This window comes from Nelumbo nucifera, chromosome 2 (genome assembly GCF_055504915.1).
Source record: "Nelumbo nucifera cultivar China Antique chromosome 2, China Antique-T2T, whole genome shotgun sequence".
Lineage (NCBI taxonomy): Eukaryota > Viridiplantae > Streptophyta > Magnoliopsida > Proteales > Nelumbonaceae > Nelumbo > Nelumbo nucifera.
Genome location: NC_142650.1, coordinates 55,297,271 through 55,315,969, shown reverse-complemented (window position 1 = coordinate 55,315,969; position 18,699 = coordinate 55,297,271). Strand labels below are relative to the sequence as shown.

The 18,699-nt window shown below is 38.8% G+C and overlaps 1 protein-coding gene across 6 annotated transcripts; it reads left to right on the top strand.

Moving 5' to 3' along the window:
- Window positions 1-208: 208 nt before the first annotated feature.
- LOC104586345 (thioredoxin-like 3-2, chloroplastic) lies at window positions 209-17,601 on the top strand. Of its 6 annotated transcripts, none has more exons than XR_016082815.1 (5): window positions 209-719; window positions 1,203-1,277; window positions 2,476-2,542; window positions 16,981-17,095; window positions 17,195-17,294. XR_016082815.1 is itself a non-coding variant. In XM_010243540.3 (5 exons), exons 1-5 carry the CDS (start codon window positions 385-387, stop codon window positions 17,273-17,275), a joined length of 576 nt encoding a protein of 191 aa, XP_010241842.1. In that variant the 5' UTR covers window positions 209-384; the 3' UTR covers window positions 17,276-17,601. The 6 variants fall into 6 exon arrangements, 4 of the variants coding, with proteins under 4 accessions (XP_010241842.1, XP_010241840.1, XP_088754958.1 ...); XR_016082814.1 differs by having other exon boundaries at window positions 17,171-17,294; XM_010243540.3 differs by having other exon boundaries at window positions 17,078-17,095; window positions 17,195-17,601.
- Window positions 17,602-18,699: the final 1,098 nt, after the last annotated feature.

The window sequence follows — 18,699 nt, the reverse complement described above, 5'->3', positions numbered from 1 at the left end:
GGATTCGGGTTGGATTGGGTTGCCCGAGGGGTCAATCTTAGCGTAACCCAAAATAAAGTCGGGTTCATAAATTTCAACCCAACCGGACTTTTTCAGGTTGGGTTCGGGCCAACCCGGCCCAAGTTACAGCCTTATTTGTATATAAAAAGATGGGGTCAGTGGAGGAAAAGGTATTAAAGTCATAATATTTGCTTTATGCTAACGTGGTAGACTGGTAGGAGATGGGGTCGGTGGAAATGGAGGGGCGGAGGTTGAGATTTACCCGAACCGTGGCTGGTGAGGGTCTTAAATGTTTGTGGGGTGGGTTTGAGAGGAATCTCGGTCTCCCTATAAAACCCAGACCCTTTGAACCTTTGTCTGAAATCTCACTACTTTTTTCTGGAGATGTCTGACTCTCTCCGGTTCTCTCCTTGCGTCCAATCTCTGCAACGAAGAAAACCATGCGAATCCTCATCTGGGCATGTGAGTTTTCTTAATTGCTTCTCCACATTAGAGCCCAGAGCAGCTGCTTTGGTTAGAAGTCCTTTGGGTTTTCCGATTAAGACCAACAACACATTTCAAAGAAACATCATGAAGGCAACTGCTTGGAGCACAGAGGATCCTGTGCAGGACCTCGATGCACCCGTTTCAATCGAACTCCAGCCCATCGTCAGCGAAGCAGAGTTTGACCGGATGATTGCCGAGGCACAACAGCTCGAAGAATCGGTGATTGTTGTTTGGTTCGTTTCTGGGCATTAGTTCTCTTTTATTTATTTGGTGTTTCTTCTAACTTGGTGAAGACCTATAATTCAGCTATTGGATTTGGTTAGGCAGAGATTTAGGGGATTTTCTTGAACGAAAAGAATAATAATAAGTTGGTTTAAATGCTTAAAACTCGGAAGCGTTCGGGAGTTTGTTCAAGCAACATCTTTGGGGGAATACTTGTTAGAAAAACTGTAGAAATTCAATGAAAGAGTCACCTCAGTCAACTTGATTTTTACTTCTATGTGGAACTTCAAGCTTTTTTCCAAAGCTTGTACTTGTATTTGAACAATTTTTTCAGTAACCCCGTTTTGAGCCTTTCTCAGCCCTGGTGTTACTGTTTATTTGAAATGGCTTCTCATTCAAGGCTGTATGGACATATTTTCATGTTTTTAGAATAATTCTGTTCTTCTCAAATCTCACACTGAAATGACCTCATGTAAAACTGTATTGACATGTAGGATGGCAAGCTGGTGTCGAAAATGTATATATTTGAAACCCAAGTTGGAAAAATTGGCAGCACATTACCATCCGAGGTTAGACTTTTCAGTTTTCTCTGTTAACCATATTGTGCTTAGACTTGTTAATCTGCTTTTAATTGAAATCTATCCTTTATTAAAACTTCAAAGTAAAAGTCACTATCATCCCCCTTCCAAAGTCACTAGTCTAAAGAATTTTTCCTTTCTAGTAAGCTTTACTGGATTAAGATAGGGGATAGTTTTATTTTATTATGAAGTAACCCAAGATCTTCCTGCAGAAGGCATTGATACCAGATTGCACAGTATTTGATGTAGGAGTAAACTCAGTTTTAATTTGCAGTGGCTGATAGAAAAACCATGATGACTTGGTACCAGATTGGCCATACCACTGCCATATGACCATACAAACAACTGTACCATCTGGGAGATTTCAAAGTGCTAAAGAATTTGATCGGAGATTTATACTCATCTAACAGTGTGATCCATTCCCCTTCAGTTCATTATTTTGACTTATGCCTTGTTCACCATTGAATGGAGTCCAGAATCAAATGGTTAGTGTCATCTAATTATATCAGTTTTAGCATGAAAGATTCACTTAATGGAACCAAACAAAATCCTGGAACCCTCCCATCATAAGTGTCCTACTGTTATGACCCAGAAACTTCACACACAGTTCTCAGACTCACAGCAGAGTTCACACACTTGAACATCAACAAAAGAAACTAGTATTCATTCAGCAGAAAACATTAATAGTTGGTCGGTACTTCGAGAGACCGCCGGCTCTCCCAAATACTCACAGTATTCTTCAATCTTCACTCAAAGAAAGCCTCCCTCCCCCCATCCCCCAAAGCCCCTTCTTACTCTTCTGATAGCATAACTGACTCTCTCTATAAATGCCCAGCTGGCCTAGTTATAAATGCCCCAAAACTCTTCTTATTCATAACTGACATAGCTATAAATGCCCCAAGACTCTTCCTATTCCCTTCTGACCTCCTCCATAAATGCCCCATGTCTAATCATCTCCCCCTTATGCTGCCTTTTCTTTCTCTTAGCATACGTAAGGTTAACTGGGGGCCTATCACCTACCTATAGGACAGTACGAGGTACTCCAGTTGCCACTGCTCAAATGGGTCATTGGTACACCATCCTTGTAATCTGGTTGGCAGGCACCTTGCAATCCAAATTGTTCTTAAATCTTAAATATGGAATTCTGATCATCTGATTGAGAGTATGTCTGCTACATATCATGATGCAGAATCAGGTTCTACTGTGTTGATGTCAACATCGTTCCACACAAGCTTGTCACCCGTGCAGGAATCAATGTAAGATTTTTTAAATGCTTAAAGGCTTACAGGTTTTTTATTTTTAGATTATGTGAACAACCAGCAATAGCGTGGTCTCATCTATTTTGATTTTATTTACTAACCAGTAATCTAGCTTTCTCATACTCAACTGCATGGACACAGACATGGGGAGTTGAAATCCAACACATGCTAAGGGTCTGACTCAACAATATGAGAAAACATGGACCCATGGAAACATCTATGGAAAAATATATGCTATTAAAATATTTCATTATTTTTTGAGTTTTGCATTATATACCTGCAAAAAAGTATCTAAAACGTTGCCTTTGTTATTAAATAACATTTTATACAAAAAATGACATTTATCTTTTCAAAAAAAATGTTACATAGAATGTCTTCAAGAATCCATGGAGTGTAAGACCATGCAAAACTGGGAGGGACTACCAATCACCCAATCACAAAAAACTAAGGAATAAATACTATTGCTTTCCTATGTCCCTAGTTTCATTTATGTACTATTGATCTAGTTTTCGATTAATTTGAGTGGTGTAGACTATTATGAATAATTAAGTAGCTGATTCTTTTTCTGCAAACTTTCTAATGTAGCGCAGCGTCAAAGATGAACCAATCTCTCACAAGATAATGGAAAAGACAAATTAAGAGAAGATAGATAGAGGAATCAAACCTTTTTTCGTGAATGAAGTATGGAGTCACAAGTCACAACAAACTCAATAAAAGGCATTCAATGGAGTTATATTGTAGAATAAATTCGTGAGCATCAAATCCAAAGAGAAGAAGCATTGATGTAACATCGCCTCAAGGATCAACGGATCAACCAGTATCTTATAAATAGAGTAGTGAAAAATAGAAAATTAAGAGAAGAAGAGTCACTCCTTTTCCCAATCAAGTATGAAGTCAGACTAAGGAAGAAAAGTTCTTGAGCAATGCACCAAGACAAAAGGAGCCAAGATGCAAATTTTATTCTCAATCTCTTCCACCTTTGACATTATAGACCTTATAGATGGAATGACTTGAAACTAAGTAAAACCCCTACATACTCATCTTTTAGAAACTTGAACTTGTGTAAAGGAAACAATTTCTACACCAATACTTACCCAAATAACCCATCAGCTGACACCAGAATCAGACGAAACATGCAAGTTTGAAACCCTCAAATTTGGGTAGAAAGTCAAGTGGTTAACTTAAGATAACCCTTTGTCTAATTTCAAATTGAGTCCCAAATGGCGTATGTATAACCTTTGAATCCTTTGCATCATTCTCTCTTGGTTTAGGGAAAAAGGAAAAAAAGAAAGAAAACTCATCTTGGAGTTTTAAAATAGGATAAAAATTCACTCCACCCTTTTGAAGAATTAATCATGATCCTAAAAATCCTGCAAATGCATTAATAGCTTTACGTTGTACCATAATGGGGGCGTCTTGTATAAAATTAAGAGCACATCTTCAAATTAATGCTTTCTTAAGAGATGCCTTCAAGGAGCTTATTTTCTGATTTCTTTCAGCCCTTCAAGAGAATTGTCATGTCAAGAGAAAGCTGTAAATCAACAAGTTGAGAGATACAATCTCTTTCTTGAATTTGTAAATCAACAACCCTTCGTTGGCACACACATATTTGTTTGGAATTTCTTCAACTATTTCATGACCTTAGATTCTTCCAGAAAATCTCCACTTGATACAGAAGACAAAGAATCAAAGTTAGAAATTTCCAAGTTTTTATGTAATTTTGGACAGTAGGGATGTTTTGATCATTCTACATGTTATTTGTAGGGTCTTGATTTGTTTGGTCATAGTTAGTTTGTGCTTGTTTTCAGGCCATTTGTTAAGTCATTTAGGCTTAGTTTGGAAAGCGTACAAATACAAATATGTAGAATGCAAAACCTTGTATTTTGTATGTATTTGCGTTATACATATTTGTATTTGTACTCAGTTTTTGTTGAAAGATTGTATTTGTACTTGGTTGGAAATTAGTATTGTAAATCTAGGGTTTGCATGAGAAAGAAAGAAGGAAAGAGAGAAAGGAAAAGAAGAAGAGGAATGTGTCGAGTGGTGTGTTTTTTGTTACTATTCACACCCTCAAAAGACACTTTATATTTTGAAACAAGAAATTATAAAGAGACCCCTACTTGTGCGCCCAAATACAAAAAGAGTACAAAGGGAAGAGGTAAAGACTAAAAACACCCTTACCTAAACTTTCTCAACACTCCCCCTCAAGCTGAGCATATATGTCAATCATGCCCAACTTGGCAAGGTTCTTAGCAAACTTTGGGTGGTGAACACCTTTGGTGAGGCAATCAGATAGTTGGTCTTCCAATCTTACAAAAGGAAGGCAAATCTTTTCACTAGCAATTTTTTCTCTAATAAAGTGTTTGTCCACCTCAATATGCTTTGTACGATCATGTTGAACAGAATTGTGAGCAATGTTTATGGCTGCTTGATTGTCACAATATAGTCTCATTGGGATATCCACTTGGATGCCCATCTAAGCCAATAAGGTTTTCAACCAGAGTAGTTCAGACACTCCATGAACCATTGTTATATATTCTGCCTCAGCACTAGAATGAGCAACCACAGATTATTTCTTACTTCTCCATGAAACCACATTGCCTCCGACTAATGCACAATAACCAGATGTTGATCTTCTATCATCAATGGACCCTGCCCAATCTACATCTATGTAAGCTTCAATCTTTAGATGGTTGTGGTTGGAATACAACATCCCTTTACCAGGGCATCCTTTCAAATAGGATAAAATTCTATCAATTGCTTGCATATGAGAGGTCCTAGGTTCGTGCATATATTGGCTAACCACTCCAACAACATAGGATATGTCAGGTCTAGTCAAATAGAGATACAAAAGGCGACCCACCAATCTCTGATATACCCCTCTGTCTGGAAGAGCTTCTCCTTTAGTAGCACTCAACTTGTGGTTGGGATCAATTGGAGTTTCTACAAGTTTATACCCTAATTTTCCAACTTCATGAAGCAAGTCAAGTACATATTTCCTTTGTGACAGAAAAATTCCCTTTTTAGATCTTGCAACTTCAATGCCAAGAAAGTATTAAAGATCACCAAGGTCTTTAATCTCAAATTCAGAAGCAAGGAAGGACTTTAGCTGGGAGATGCATGTGATATCGTCACCTGTCACAACAATGTCATCAACATATATTATCAAAATTGTTACTCTACCATCAACTCTTCTAATGAATAAAGTGTGGTCTGCCTGAGATTGAGAAAACCCAATCTTTAAGATAGCATTTTTGAACTTGTCAAACCAAGCTCTAGGAGATTGCTTGAGCCAATACAAGGATTTCTTCAAGCGACAAACTTTTCCTTCACTGTTAGGAAAGCTCACCCCAGGTGGTAAGTCCATATACACTTCCTCTTGTAAGTCCCCATTGAGAAAGGCATTCTTCACATTCATTTGATATAAAGACCAAGAGTAATGGGCAGTAAGAGACATGATCACACAAATAGATTTCATTTTAGCAACTAGAGCAAAGGTTTCCAAATAATCAATGCCATAAGCTTGTGTGTATCCTTTGGCTACAAGCCGAGCTTTGTACCTCTCAATTGAGCTATTTGCCTCATGCTTAACAATGTAGACCCACTTACACCCAACCAGAGTCTTATCCTTAGGACAAGGAACAACCTCCCAAGTCTGGTTCTTTATTAGGGCCTCCATCTCTTGGTTCATAGCTTCCTTCCAATGAGGGGACTGCATTGCCTCTGTAACACTACAAGGGTTGGAAACAGAAGATATGGCAGAAATATAGGCACAATAGGAAGGTGAGAGAGCATCATAAGACACATAGTTAGTAATAGGGTACTTGTTACATGTCCTCTTCCCTTTTCGAATGGCAATAAGAAGATCAAGGTCAGGATCAATAATAGAATTATCAGGAGGTTCAAGATCACCTGAGTCTGGGAGATCAAATTGTGATGGACATTCTACTTTAGGAGCCACCCTCTTATTGCGCCTGATGAAAAACTGCTGCTAGGACCAAAGCCGATACATAAGAGGAGGAGAAGCAATACCATCATTACAGGGAAGAGAGGGAGGAGAAGGAGGAACAGAAGAGACAAGGACAGGAAGGCAGAAGGGAGTCCGATCTTCACTTGCATTCTCCCCTTGAAGAGAAGGACGGGATGACTGGAAAAAAGAGGACATCCTTAGAGACATATCTCTTGCTAGAGAGAGCATCAAAGCATCTATAGCCTTTCTGGACAGGAGAGTAACCGAGGAAGACACATTTAACCAACAACAAACTTAAGCTGAGAATGACTCATATCATGAACAAAACAAACAAATCAAAGATTTTAAGGGGGGTATTGAAAAGAGGTTCATCAAGAAAGAGAAGTTGATGAGGAGACTGAAGATTAAGGGTCCTTGAAGGAAGTCTATCGATGAGATACACAAATGTCTCAACAGCATCACCCTAGAAATGCCGAAACAGGTGAGAACATGATTCTGGAATAGTAAACCTCGTGAAACTTCAACCACATGCCTATTCTTCCTTTCAGCTACCCCATTTTGTTGTGGAGTATGACTACATAAGCTCTGGTGAATAATGCCCCGATCTTCAAGAAATCTATGCAAATGATGTTCAAAGTATTCCTTGGCATTGTTAGATCTTATTATCTTAACTGTTTTTTCAAACTGTGTCTCTACCATATTTATGAAGTTCTAAACCACCATAGGAACTTCATCTCGACTTTTCATCAAGTAGAGCCATGTATACCGATTGTAGTCATCAATGAAGAGGATGGAATATTTATACCCACCCATGGAAGGGATAGCATATGGGCCCCAAACATTAGTATGAATCAAATGAAAAGCAACATTGCTTCTTTTTCTATTCGCAAAATATGTGGTTCTACATTGTTTTGATAGATGACAAATTTCACATTCAAAGTTCAACTTTGACACTGAGTCAAATAATTTTGAAAACAAAAGTTTTACAGAATTGAAAGACATATGACCAAGATGATAATGCCATGATTTCAAAAGACTCATTTTCTCATTTGAACAAGATTTAGTCTGGCTCGATAATCCATGCTCTGAAGGTCCATCAAAGAGGTAGACTCCATCAGTTTCATGCCCACTTCTAATCATCTTCCTCGTGCTCAGGTCTTGAAAAACACAATGGGTAGGAAAAAAGGTCATTGAACAATTATGGGATTTTGTAAGAGAACTAACAAACAACAAACTTTTATGTAATTGGGGCCCATGAAGAACCGGTTCAAGAGAAAGGCTATGAGTGAGTTTGACTTCACCCTAACCCGAAATAGGGGTCTGAGATCCATTAGCAACAGTAATCTTGCCCTTCCCCAGGGTTAACTTATATGTGGTAAATTGTGAAAGCATACCAGTCATATGGGCACTGGCCTCGGAGTTTACAATCCAAGTACTAAAAGATGTGGAACAAGCAAGTGCAGTACCTGTCTTGGCATATGAACTAGATGGATTACTAAGTCCAGAACCAGACAAGGAGGATGCACCACCCTTTTCTAGCTGAGCAGTATATTCCTGAGTTTGTCCATTACATCAGAGGAGTTAGGAACATTAGAAGGTTGAGCATCATTACCAACTGTAGCCAAGTGAGCATGTCCCTTCCTCCCGGTTTTGTATTTTTCTAGTTTTAAGTGAGGATTGAGCTTCCAACACTTTTCCTTAGTATGTTTTGGCTTCTTGCAATAATCACAAACCACATCCTCAGCCTTCTCAATAACAGGGTGCTCACTAGTATTTTGCTTGGATCGAGATGACATAAAGGCAGAGTGATCAATCATAGGAGGTTGCATCATGGCTGTCCTTCTATTCTCTTCCCCTTGTACAAGGGAGTACGTAGAAGCAAGAGTGACAATGCCTTTACTAAAAATATGTTGCTTAGTAAGATCAAACTTTGGATTCAAGCCAGCCAAGAAATCAAAGACTCTATTCTCCTCTATATACTTTCGATATTGCTCACCATCTTCAGGGTCCTTCCATACAAGAGTCTTCAAGTGATCCATTTCTTCCTAGATAGACTATAGAAAAGAGAAATACATGGCCACAGATCTTTCCCCTTGATGCATACTGCAAGCTTCCCTCCGAAGCTAGTACACTCTAGCAGTATTGTTAATTTGGGAATAAGTGGCAACAACTCTGTCCCAAATATCTTTGGCCGTTGGAAGAAACATGTAGTTTCAGGCAATATGAGGTTACATTGTGCAAATCAACCATGACATTACAAGGGAGTTATCCTATTCCCACTTTGCATATTTTGGATCTTCCAGATTTGGCTTCACCTCCTTTCTTGTAATGAAACCTTGTTTACTTCTCCCAGTGATGGTAAGTTTAGCAGATTGGGACCACTCTAAAAAGTTGGTTCCATCAAGATTAACAGTAGTTATTATACCATTAGAAATGCCTCCACTTCTCGGGAATACACTGGAAACCATATGTACATCCTTCTAAAAGGGGCCCCAAATACTTAACCACAGCTAAGGACACAAGAAACTAGGCCACCACATGGTTGAGAGGCAAAAAAAACCAAAAAACTAAGTTGGCGCCTAAAATAGAGGGAGAAGAAAATCTTCCAAAATTGTCTAGGGCTTAGGAAAATATGGGATTACTTCCCGTTGCTCCCAAGGTAAAAAATGACCTGAATGGTCTAGGTTTTTCAGCAGAAAAACTGATTAAACAAAGTGTATGGGGCTCGACATCAGATCTGGATTTTTTGCGATTTTCTGCTTGAAAAATCTACTAAAAATCATAGAAGCTTCGAACAAAGACGAGTCATACCAAAAATCTTCTAAAACCAGGGCGAATCAAACCATATATGATTCATGTATTGCCGCCGGCACTTGTATGGACTGCTGACGTCATCCGGCAGCGGTTTGACGTCAGCAGTTCATCTCGTGAAAGAGAGTCAGCAAGAAAAGTATTCCCAAGTGCCTTTACCCGCTCTGATACCAAGTTGGAAAGTAGTGTTGTAAATCTAGGGTTTGTATGAGAAATAAAGAAAGAAAGAAAGAGAGAAAGGAGAAGAAGAAGAGGAATGCGTCGAGTGGTGTTTTTTTTGTTACTGTTCACACCCTCAAAAGGCACTTTATAAGTTTATATTTTGAAACAATAAATTACAAAGATGCCCCTACTTGGACGCCCAAATACAAAAAGAGTACAAAGGGAAGAGGTAAAGACTAAAAACACCCTAGCCTAAACTTTCTCAACATACTCTTTCCAAATTGAGCCTTAGGAGTTATTTTCTTGTGATAGTGGCAATTCTATAATTTCCATTTCCTAGTTCTAGTAGAACTGGCCACCCCTATGTAAAGTGCAAAAATGTGGAGAGTCTGGAGAAAGATGTTGGAATAAAGAACAATTTGGGAGAATTGAGGAGAGGAAACTATATGTAACTTCCCAAATAGAGCAGCTGGATATTAAAGAGGGCCATGGGCTGTTAAGTGTTAAGAGAAGAAGATAGAGTGTTGAGATGGTCTCTGAAAAAAATGGAGGAAATTTTGCTAAAGGAAGAAATTTGTTGGAGACAAAAATTGAGACACCAATGGATTAAAGAGGGAGACGGCAACACTAAATTCTTCCATGCACTTGCTAATGGTAGGAGAAGAAGAAAATTTGTGGAGAAATTAGAAGTGAATGGTAACACCTTGGTTGATCAAGAAGAGATTGCTAAGTGTTTTGTGGATCACTTCAAGGTTGTTTTTAAAAGGCAAGGCAAAATGGGGTTTACTATGGAAGGACTGGATTGGCCTAGGCTGAACACTGATTTGGCAAGATTGTTGGAAAAGGATTTTGACGTGGAGGAGATTAGGGGAGCAGTTTTCTCAACGAGCAATTTTTGGGAGATTATTAAATCAGACCTGTGGGCAATTTTTGAAGAATTTGCAGAGGAACATTACATCAGTCTAAGAATTAATTCTACTTTTTTGGCCTTGATTCCTAAGAAGGGAGATGCTATTCAATTGAAAGAATTTAGACCTATCAGCCTGGTGAGTAGCATTTATAAAATTTTGGCCAAAGTGTTATCCCAATGTTAAAATTAGTTATTCCCGATTTGATAAGCCACCCCAAGGGGCGTTCATTCAAGGTAGGCAGATCACAAATCAAATTTTGATAGCTAATGAGTGTGTGGAAGATTTCAAAAGAAGGGGAGAGAAAGGCTTTGTGTGCAAACTAGATTTGGAGAAAGCCTATGACTTGGTTGATTGGTCCTTGTTGGATTTATTGAGAAAGGTTGGGTTTGGAGAAAGGTGGTGTGGTTGGATTGAAGGATGTTTGAAGACGTCCCATTGTTCGGTTATAGTTAATGGAGTGGTTAGAGATTTCTTTCCAGCCACTAGAGGATTGAGGCAAGGGGACTCCCTCTCTCCTTTTTTATTTACTCTGGTAGCTGAGGTGTTAAATAGACTTTTATCAAGAGCTGATAGCCTGGGTCCTTTTAGAGGATGGAGGGTAGGGAGAGAGAGTACAGTTGTTACACATTTGCAGATTGTTGATGATACGATCATATTTTGTGAAAGTAGGGATCCTCAAAAGGCAAGGAAATTGAAGCAAATGATAAAATTGTTTGAATTTATATCCAAATTGAAGATTAACTTTGGAAAGAGTTGTGGTGGGGTTGAATTTAGAGGAAGAGGAGATAGATGGGGTAGTAGAGACCTTAGGGTGTCCTACTAACTAGCCGTTGAAATACCTAGGGATTCCCTTAGGAGCTAACCCACGGGAATGAAGTTTTTTGGAGTCCAATTGTCGAAAGTTATGCCAATAAACTGTCATCCTGGAAGAGGAATTATGTCTCCTTAGGGGGTCGAATTACCTTGATAAAATCTACCCTAGTTAACCTCCCAGTTTACTTTTCTATCTTTAAGATGCCACAAGGGAGGTATTGAAAGTAGAGAAGATAATGAGAGATTTTTTATGGGAACTAGGGGAAGGAAGAAAAGATCATTTGGTGAGATGGGATGTAGTTTGCCGAAGTAAGGAACAAGGGGGTTGGGATTAGGCAACCTAGGGAAGAAGAATGCTGCATTGCTAGGTAAATGGTTGTGGAGATGGCCTTTAGAGAGGGAGAGACTTTGGCATAAGGTAATAGAAAGTATTAACGGGCGTGTAGGTAATGGTCAGGATGCTGGTGTTTCTTGACATGCCACTTTTAACTCTCCGTGGAAGGCTATTAGTGGGATTCTTACAAACTTCTTGAGCCTCATCAAGTATGATGTGTGTATAGGATATAAGGTTTTGTTCTGGGAGGACCTCTGGATCGGTAATTCCACTGTCAATGACCTTTTTCCCTACCTGTATTCTTTTTCCCTTTTCTAAGTTGAACCCATTCAGAGGTTTGTCCCTTTCCATTCTTCTAGTATAAGTTGGAACCTGGGCTTTAGAAGAGACCTGAGGGATTCAGAGCTTGACAAGGCTGCTTTGCTTATCAAAACCCTTTAACCTGTTTGTTTGGATCTTTCTAAACTTGACACTTGTATTTAGACCCCTACCCCCTAAAGTTGGTTCTCCTATGCTTCTTTTTTCTCTAGCCTTTGCTCTATCCCTAACCCTCAGCCTTCTTTTGCAAGGAAATCTGGTCCAATCCTATTCCCCCTAAAGTGGAGCCCTATGCTGGGAAGTTTCTCTTGGGAAGTTAAACACATTGGATAACCTGCAAAACAAAAAACCTAACCTTAGCATTTCACCAAATTGGTGTTTCCTTTGCAAAACTAATGGAGAAAGCTGTTACCATCCACTAATCTCGTCCTTTTGTTGTAGGGTTCTGGGAAAAGATCTTTGGTCTTTTTTATTGCAGGTGGACAGCAGAACCTCTACAGATTGGTGGTCTATTCAACCTGTCTACCTTCAGGTGCCCTAAGAGAAGGGGGAGAGTGTTGTGGAGATGTGTTAGGGCTGCTCTGGTTTGGACAGTTTGGGAGGAAAGAAATGATAGGATTTTTAATGACAAAGAGAGGGATGCAGATAATGTATGGGACTGCATTTTGAACAGGGCTATCAATTGGGCTAAAGCTTCAAATTTGCTTTCACAATTCTCCTTTGATGACGTTTGGAGAAACTGACTGGTAGCTAATTCTTCCTCAGCTAAGAACAAGCCTATAGCAGTCTGGAAGCCCCCTAAAGAAGGCTTCATCAAGCTGAACTTTGATGGCAGTTGCTTTGGTAATCTGGGGCCTTCTGGAGTGGAAGGAGTTTTTAGGAACGCAGAGGCTCAGATTGTTGCGCTATTTTCTGGCCCAATTGGAGTGGAGGATGCGGTTAAGGCAGAAGTTCAAGCGGTTTTACAGGGAGCACAGCTTACTAGAGAACTTAACTTTGGGAACTGCTGATAGAGGGTGACTCTAAACTGGTCACTGGATGGCTGAAGGAGCCAGAGTCTGTAGCCTGGTCCTTTAGGGGGTGATGAGAAGATTCAAGTGGTTAACCTCCAATGTAGCAGTGAGAGTTCAGTGGGAGAGGAGATCGGCTAATGGGCTGGCAGATTCTCTAGCTAAGCAAGGGGTGTTCAGGGACAACGTATTTTGGGCTCAATTGTAATTTTGTTTTCCAGGCTGTATCCACTGATAATTTCTAGTTATTTTTAATGAAATTCAATTTATCACTTATCAAAAAAACATATTTGAGTAATTTTCTCCATATTGTGCTTGTGTTGAGTGATTCCCAATTCCTTGGAGGGATTCTAGGCACCCCATTAATTGATTCTAGGTTTTCTTTCTCTTCTTTGTTATCAATGTTTTCTCTCTCTTCTATCTCTATTCTCTAATTCTGCAAACAATCATTACAGTCATCAAAAGCTCTAAGTTCTGCATAAAAAGAGTACATTCGCAAAGGTCTAAAACTGATCCAAGTGCATTTTCTTCAAAGTTTACATCAAAATCCAAAATGTTCCTGTTCTAACAGTTGCTATCCTTTGAGCCAAACCATATCTGATTGCTCTCATACCTAGATGCCCCTATGTACCTTTGTAACATTTTATCATATCAAATATAATTCAAAATTCTACCTAGAACCCTAGATTCCATATTTTCCAAGTTTTCTCCCAATCCCAGTATTTTTGTCCTTTAGGAGCGTTCTTTTTTGGGATTTTGAGAGGGGGGAAAGTTGGTCAATGGGATTTTGGTTCCCATTGACCAAGAATCCCATGTTCCTTTTTCAGATTTATATGGGGACCAGGGAAAGTTTATCCATCTCCTAGGTGGGTAAATAACTTTCCCACTTGAGGGGAAAGTTGCAACACTTGAATGGGACAAAAATGCCCCTTTTAATAATGGATTTTTATGGCTAACATGGTCATTGCCTTATTTACCTGGGAAATAAAAGAACATGGGTAAAAGCACTTACCCAGGTAAGTGTTTCCTAGGAAAAACTTACCCAGGTAATTAACTTACCGAAAAGTGAACAGGGCCTTAGAGCAAAATATACCCTGTACCTAACCAAATTCTGTTGCCCCTTACGTTTATCTTCCCCAATTTGAAAACAGTTCACAATTTTGGGCAAATATTCTATTCTTGCAGTTAGGCCTCAAGACCTTTTCTAACCTAACTAATCCCTGTCTTTAGTCCTCAATCCTAAATCCACCCTAACCCTCCTAGACTCATCCTTTGATCATTCAAGTCCTACATCAACTGACAATTGGTATCAGAGCAGGCAGTCCTACATCACAACTAAACCTTATAATCCATCAACGTCTTTTACAGATTGAAGTTTAAGTTATCCATCATTGGCAGTGCAACATAGTAATTGTTGTTGGCAAAAAACATCTTTGCAAAGTGTATTCTATTCTTTGTCCTCCAAATGTGATAAACAGTTGCATTAAAAGAGATCCTGTTGATCTCACCCACCATATTTGCCCCCGTAATTTGAAGGGACCATCTCTCCTCCGATAGCCATCTAATTGATCGACTTTTGATTTAAGGTTCCAAATACAAGAAGTTTTAGCAACAAGAAAATGCTTCAAAATGTTAGTTAAGTAAAAGCAAAAAATATGCAAAGAAAGAATGTCCCAATAATTAAATGAAGTCCCCCCCCCAATCATTACATAAAGTTCAAAAACATAGAATAAAGGTCATAGGTGCTTTTTCGAAGTCCCTTTGCATTTCTAAACCCCAGAGTTCTGTGAAAAGGAGTTTCTATAACATTTACCCTTTTTTATTGGCAGTTGCTCCAAAATTAAATCTTCCAAGTTTCTACAAGTGGTGCCTTTGTCCTGTACTTCTATGTATTATACTTTCTACTTCTTACATAATTTAATGAAACCTTCAAGTCATTGACCAAAAAAAGTTCCTACAAGTGATCGGAACCACTCAAAAAGACTAATAAGACAATGACAGACCTTGATGTGTTCTCCTTGAGGAATCCAGGATCACAAGGGATAGGGGAAGCATTAAAAGATGTTGCTGATGACATTTTGTTGGAATGTGAGGGAGATTTTCAGGTTGTCATTGGTTAACTTGGAGATGGAGCTATCCTTGGAGCTTCTGTCGTTGTGTTAGAGAGGCCAGTTCTCCATCATCTCTAACATACCCTCAGTGTTCAACTCTTCATATGATGCACACCAAGGGCATTCATGAATCTTGAAGCAAAATTTTCATTTCAGCCCAAAGAGGATCACCTTATCCTACAACATTCAAACATTCCAACAAAATCTCATCAACCACATCCTTCAATGCTTTCCCTATCACTGACTATGGAGGTCTACAAAACTCTCTAGCAGATGAGCTAGTTAAGGGAGATGTGGATAGAGTGTGGATTTATTCAGGAGCATCCTTCCATGATTATTTCTCTTTTTTAGTTTGTTTATGTTGGTTTTTTTCTTTTTTTTTTTTTAATGAATATGATGTGTTCCAAATGGCCTTTGTCAAAATTGAGTGATCAATCATCAATACTTTGTCAAGGAAAGCATTTTAGATGAAAAAAAAAAACCTTAGATGGGAAAACCAAATTCCAGATTAAGTTCCAGGCAGCTATGCAGCATGTTGCCTATTAAGGTTGTGCTTCTGGATTCTACTTCCCTGATACCAAAATCTGCTTGATGTGGCTGAATATTAATATGACTGGGGCAATCAAATAAAATAGCTATTAAATGATCCACCTCTCTATTATTTTCATGGTTTTGGAAATAACTCATATAACAGTAACCATCATTCGCTAGAGGTATAAATCGGGCCGTGCTGGGCTGGCACCGGCCCGTGCAAAGTGCGGGCCGTGCTTCCCTCCTTTGGGATACTTTGGGGGGCCGGCCCGGCATGGCCCATGGCCCAAGCCCACGCGGGGCCGGTGTCATGCCATGGGCCAATCTGGGCCGTGGACCAGGCCAAGCCATGTTTTTTTTTTTTAATTTTGAAAAAAAATAATGAAAATTTTAACATAAATTAAAAATAGACAAAAAATTAAAAAAGATCTTAAAATTTTATTTTATATGAATTTTGATGTATACAATTGTTTATACATGCAGTAATAAAATGAAATAATATAATAAAATTGAAAAAAAAATTATATATATGTATATATATATATATATATATATATATATATGGGTCGTGCTGGGCCGGGCCGGGCTAGCACATGGGCCGCGGGTGGCATGGCCCGCTCGGTCATGTCGTGCTTTACACCTATATCATTGGCCCATGCTACTATCTTATGATCTACTCTCATTATTAGTTCAGCAACAGGGAATAGCACAGTGCAATGTCTATCTCATTATGTGAGCACATACAAACAGAAAAAGTTGCAACTCTAAACCCCATATAACAGTAACCATCATTCGCTAGAGGTATAAATCGGGCCGTGCTGGGCTGGCACATGGGCCGCGGGTGGCATGGCCCGTTTGGTCATGTCGTGCTTTACACCTATATCATTGGCCCATGCTACTATCTTATGATCTACTCTCATTATTAGTTCAGCAACAGGGAATAGCACAGTGCAATGTCTATCTCATTATGTGAGCACATACAAACAGAAAAAGTTGCAACTCTAAACCCCAAAATACTCTACACAAGTTCTTGTTGATTGGTCAACCTCAAAAGGTCCCATATTATGTGAAAGGTTTAGATTAAATATGTCATCCTCCACATTACTGAAAGTGTTTCCCTGTAGAAACAACTATTACAGGTTCCATGCATCTGGATATTTTCATCCTTGTTGCCAAACCAATAGGAATTTTATGTAGGTATTCTACTATTCTTTTTCTATTGGTCCTATATGGTAAGTATGGTATTGTTCCTTGTTGCTCTTAGTTTCAACTTTAAAATCGAATTTTATGAAGCATTATTTATTTCATCTGTAGTATACTAGTATGTGACATATTGTTGATTAGTAGATCAGTGTGCAGAACAGGTTTACTTGGAAATATCCCTCTTCATTGGGCACTTATTGCTTGCTCTTTCTCTTTGAACTGAGAACATTAGCTATTCAATGATTCTTTCTTTAATCTCAGAACACTTCAGCTGCCTTGAAGTTCAACAATCATTTTAGTTGACATTTATTATGTGTTTTCATGTTTGTCAAATTCGGGGTTCCCTAAATCTGTCCAGAAGATGCCAACTATACAGGTAAAGTGGCAGAACTCTTGTTGGTTGTGTCCAATATTTTCTTCTTTGTCCTGAAAGTGACAGAACTCAATGCAGCTGTGGAAGGATGGCAAGAAGCAGGCTGAGGTTATTGGAGGCCACAAAGCACATTTGGTGGTTAATGAGGTTCATGATATGATCAATAATGAGCCTTCCATATGAGTTTTCTTGTTGAATTGACTTCTTTTCCTTGGTATATTTTTTTTGTCAACATCTTTACTTGTATATATATCCCTATTCCATGGCCTTCCCTTTATATCTGTTTTATGTACAATAGAATAGAAGGATAAAAAAATTCAAGGGATAAATACTTAAACCTTCGATCATTTTTTTGACAAATACTAGAACCTTCCTTGCCTTTCACCCCAATGCTTATACTTCACTGTATTAGAAGTTTATTTTTTTATTTTTTTTTTATCAATAGCAATGATTTCACTGTATTAGAAGTTAGAACATCAATTTCTTTAATCTCAAGTCTTCTTCTTCTTCTTATTTACCTTTACTTGGGTAGTAGTTTCTTCAAGCTCAATCTCTCCCATATCCCTTTTTTCCTTCAGATAAGAAACACATATTGGACATTAAGATGTGGTCAGAGGTGAGTTTGTTGCCATTTATTGGGACTTGCACATTGGTTGAGTTGAGAGTCAACTTTTGACAGTTTGCTTTGAATATCACCCACCATAATCAGAGATGACCATTGAGGCACATTCACTGATCGAGTGGTCTTAGGTCGTCCAAGTGCCAACGTAACCCTCTACCCTATAAGCAAAGATAATGTATATGGGTTTCTAATAAGATCCAACCAAGCTTACCGTTCAGAGGTAGCATTTGCATCCAATCTGGGTAGAGCTGGACAAGGGTAGAATCCTTAGAAACGCATCGCCCGTTGATTATTGGCTTACAATAAGGGCTGCCAACACAGTCTAGAATCTGAAAATTCCATATGTTAATAGTTAATACAATCATAAGCCCTGGTGATGCGTTTGTTCTTCTCCACCATCATCTTGCAGAAAACTTGAACCACCTCCACCATGGATGACCTCATTGGGCTCTTACTGGTGGATCCTGGGATGAAATTATGAATTCATTTGTACCAACTAGATTTATTTAGCAGACCTCCATCTGCCAAACCAAGGTGGGAGTGGAAACGTAATTCAATGAGACAATACAACCAGTCAGACCTGCAAGGATAACTGGGGGAGGTTCAGGAACTCGGGAAGATGATTAAATTGTTGAGTTTTGCACTAATCGGGTTTATAATTGTGAGATCCTGTAACTTGCTAATGGATGGGAAGTGGGTTCGACTATGATATCTGAAAATTTGTTGACCAATCAACTAGTATCATAAATGTGGTAGCCAATCAGGTGTTTATTTATCAAAATTCATGGGTGGGTTTTGATTGGTCAAAACTCTTTCAATATCATATCTTTCCTGCATCATAAATTGCTGAGGAAAAAGCATGTCCATCTTTTGCATTAATCTGGTACATTTGGTTCACTAATGGGGATCTGGAATCTATCCAACTGTTTGGTGGGGTGGAATCGGAATTCCATTTTCATTCCACCAGGAATGGCCATTCCCTCCC

Coding starts and splice junctions, on each gene's coding strand:
- LOC104586345 (XM_088898831.1), top strand. CDS start 385: ATGTCTGACTCTCTCCGGTTCTCTCCTTGCGTCCAATCTCTGCAACGA. Junction 720..1,202: donor GAATCGGTGATTGTTGTTTG/GTTCGTTTCTGG, acceptor ATTGACATGTAG/GATGGCAAGCTGGTGTCGAA. Junction 2,543..12,305: donor TCACCCGTGCAGGAATCAAT/GTAAGATTTTTT, acceptor CTTTTGTTGTAG/GGTTCTGGGAAAAGATCTTT.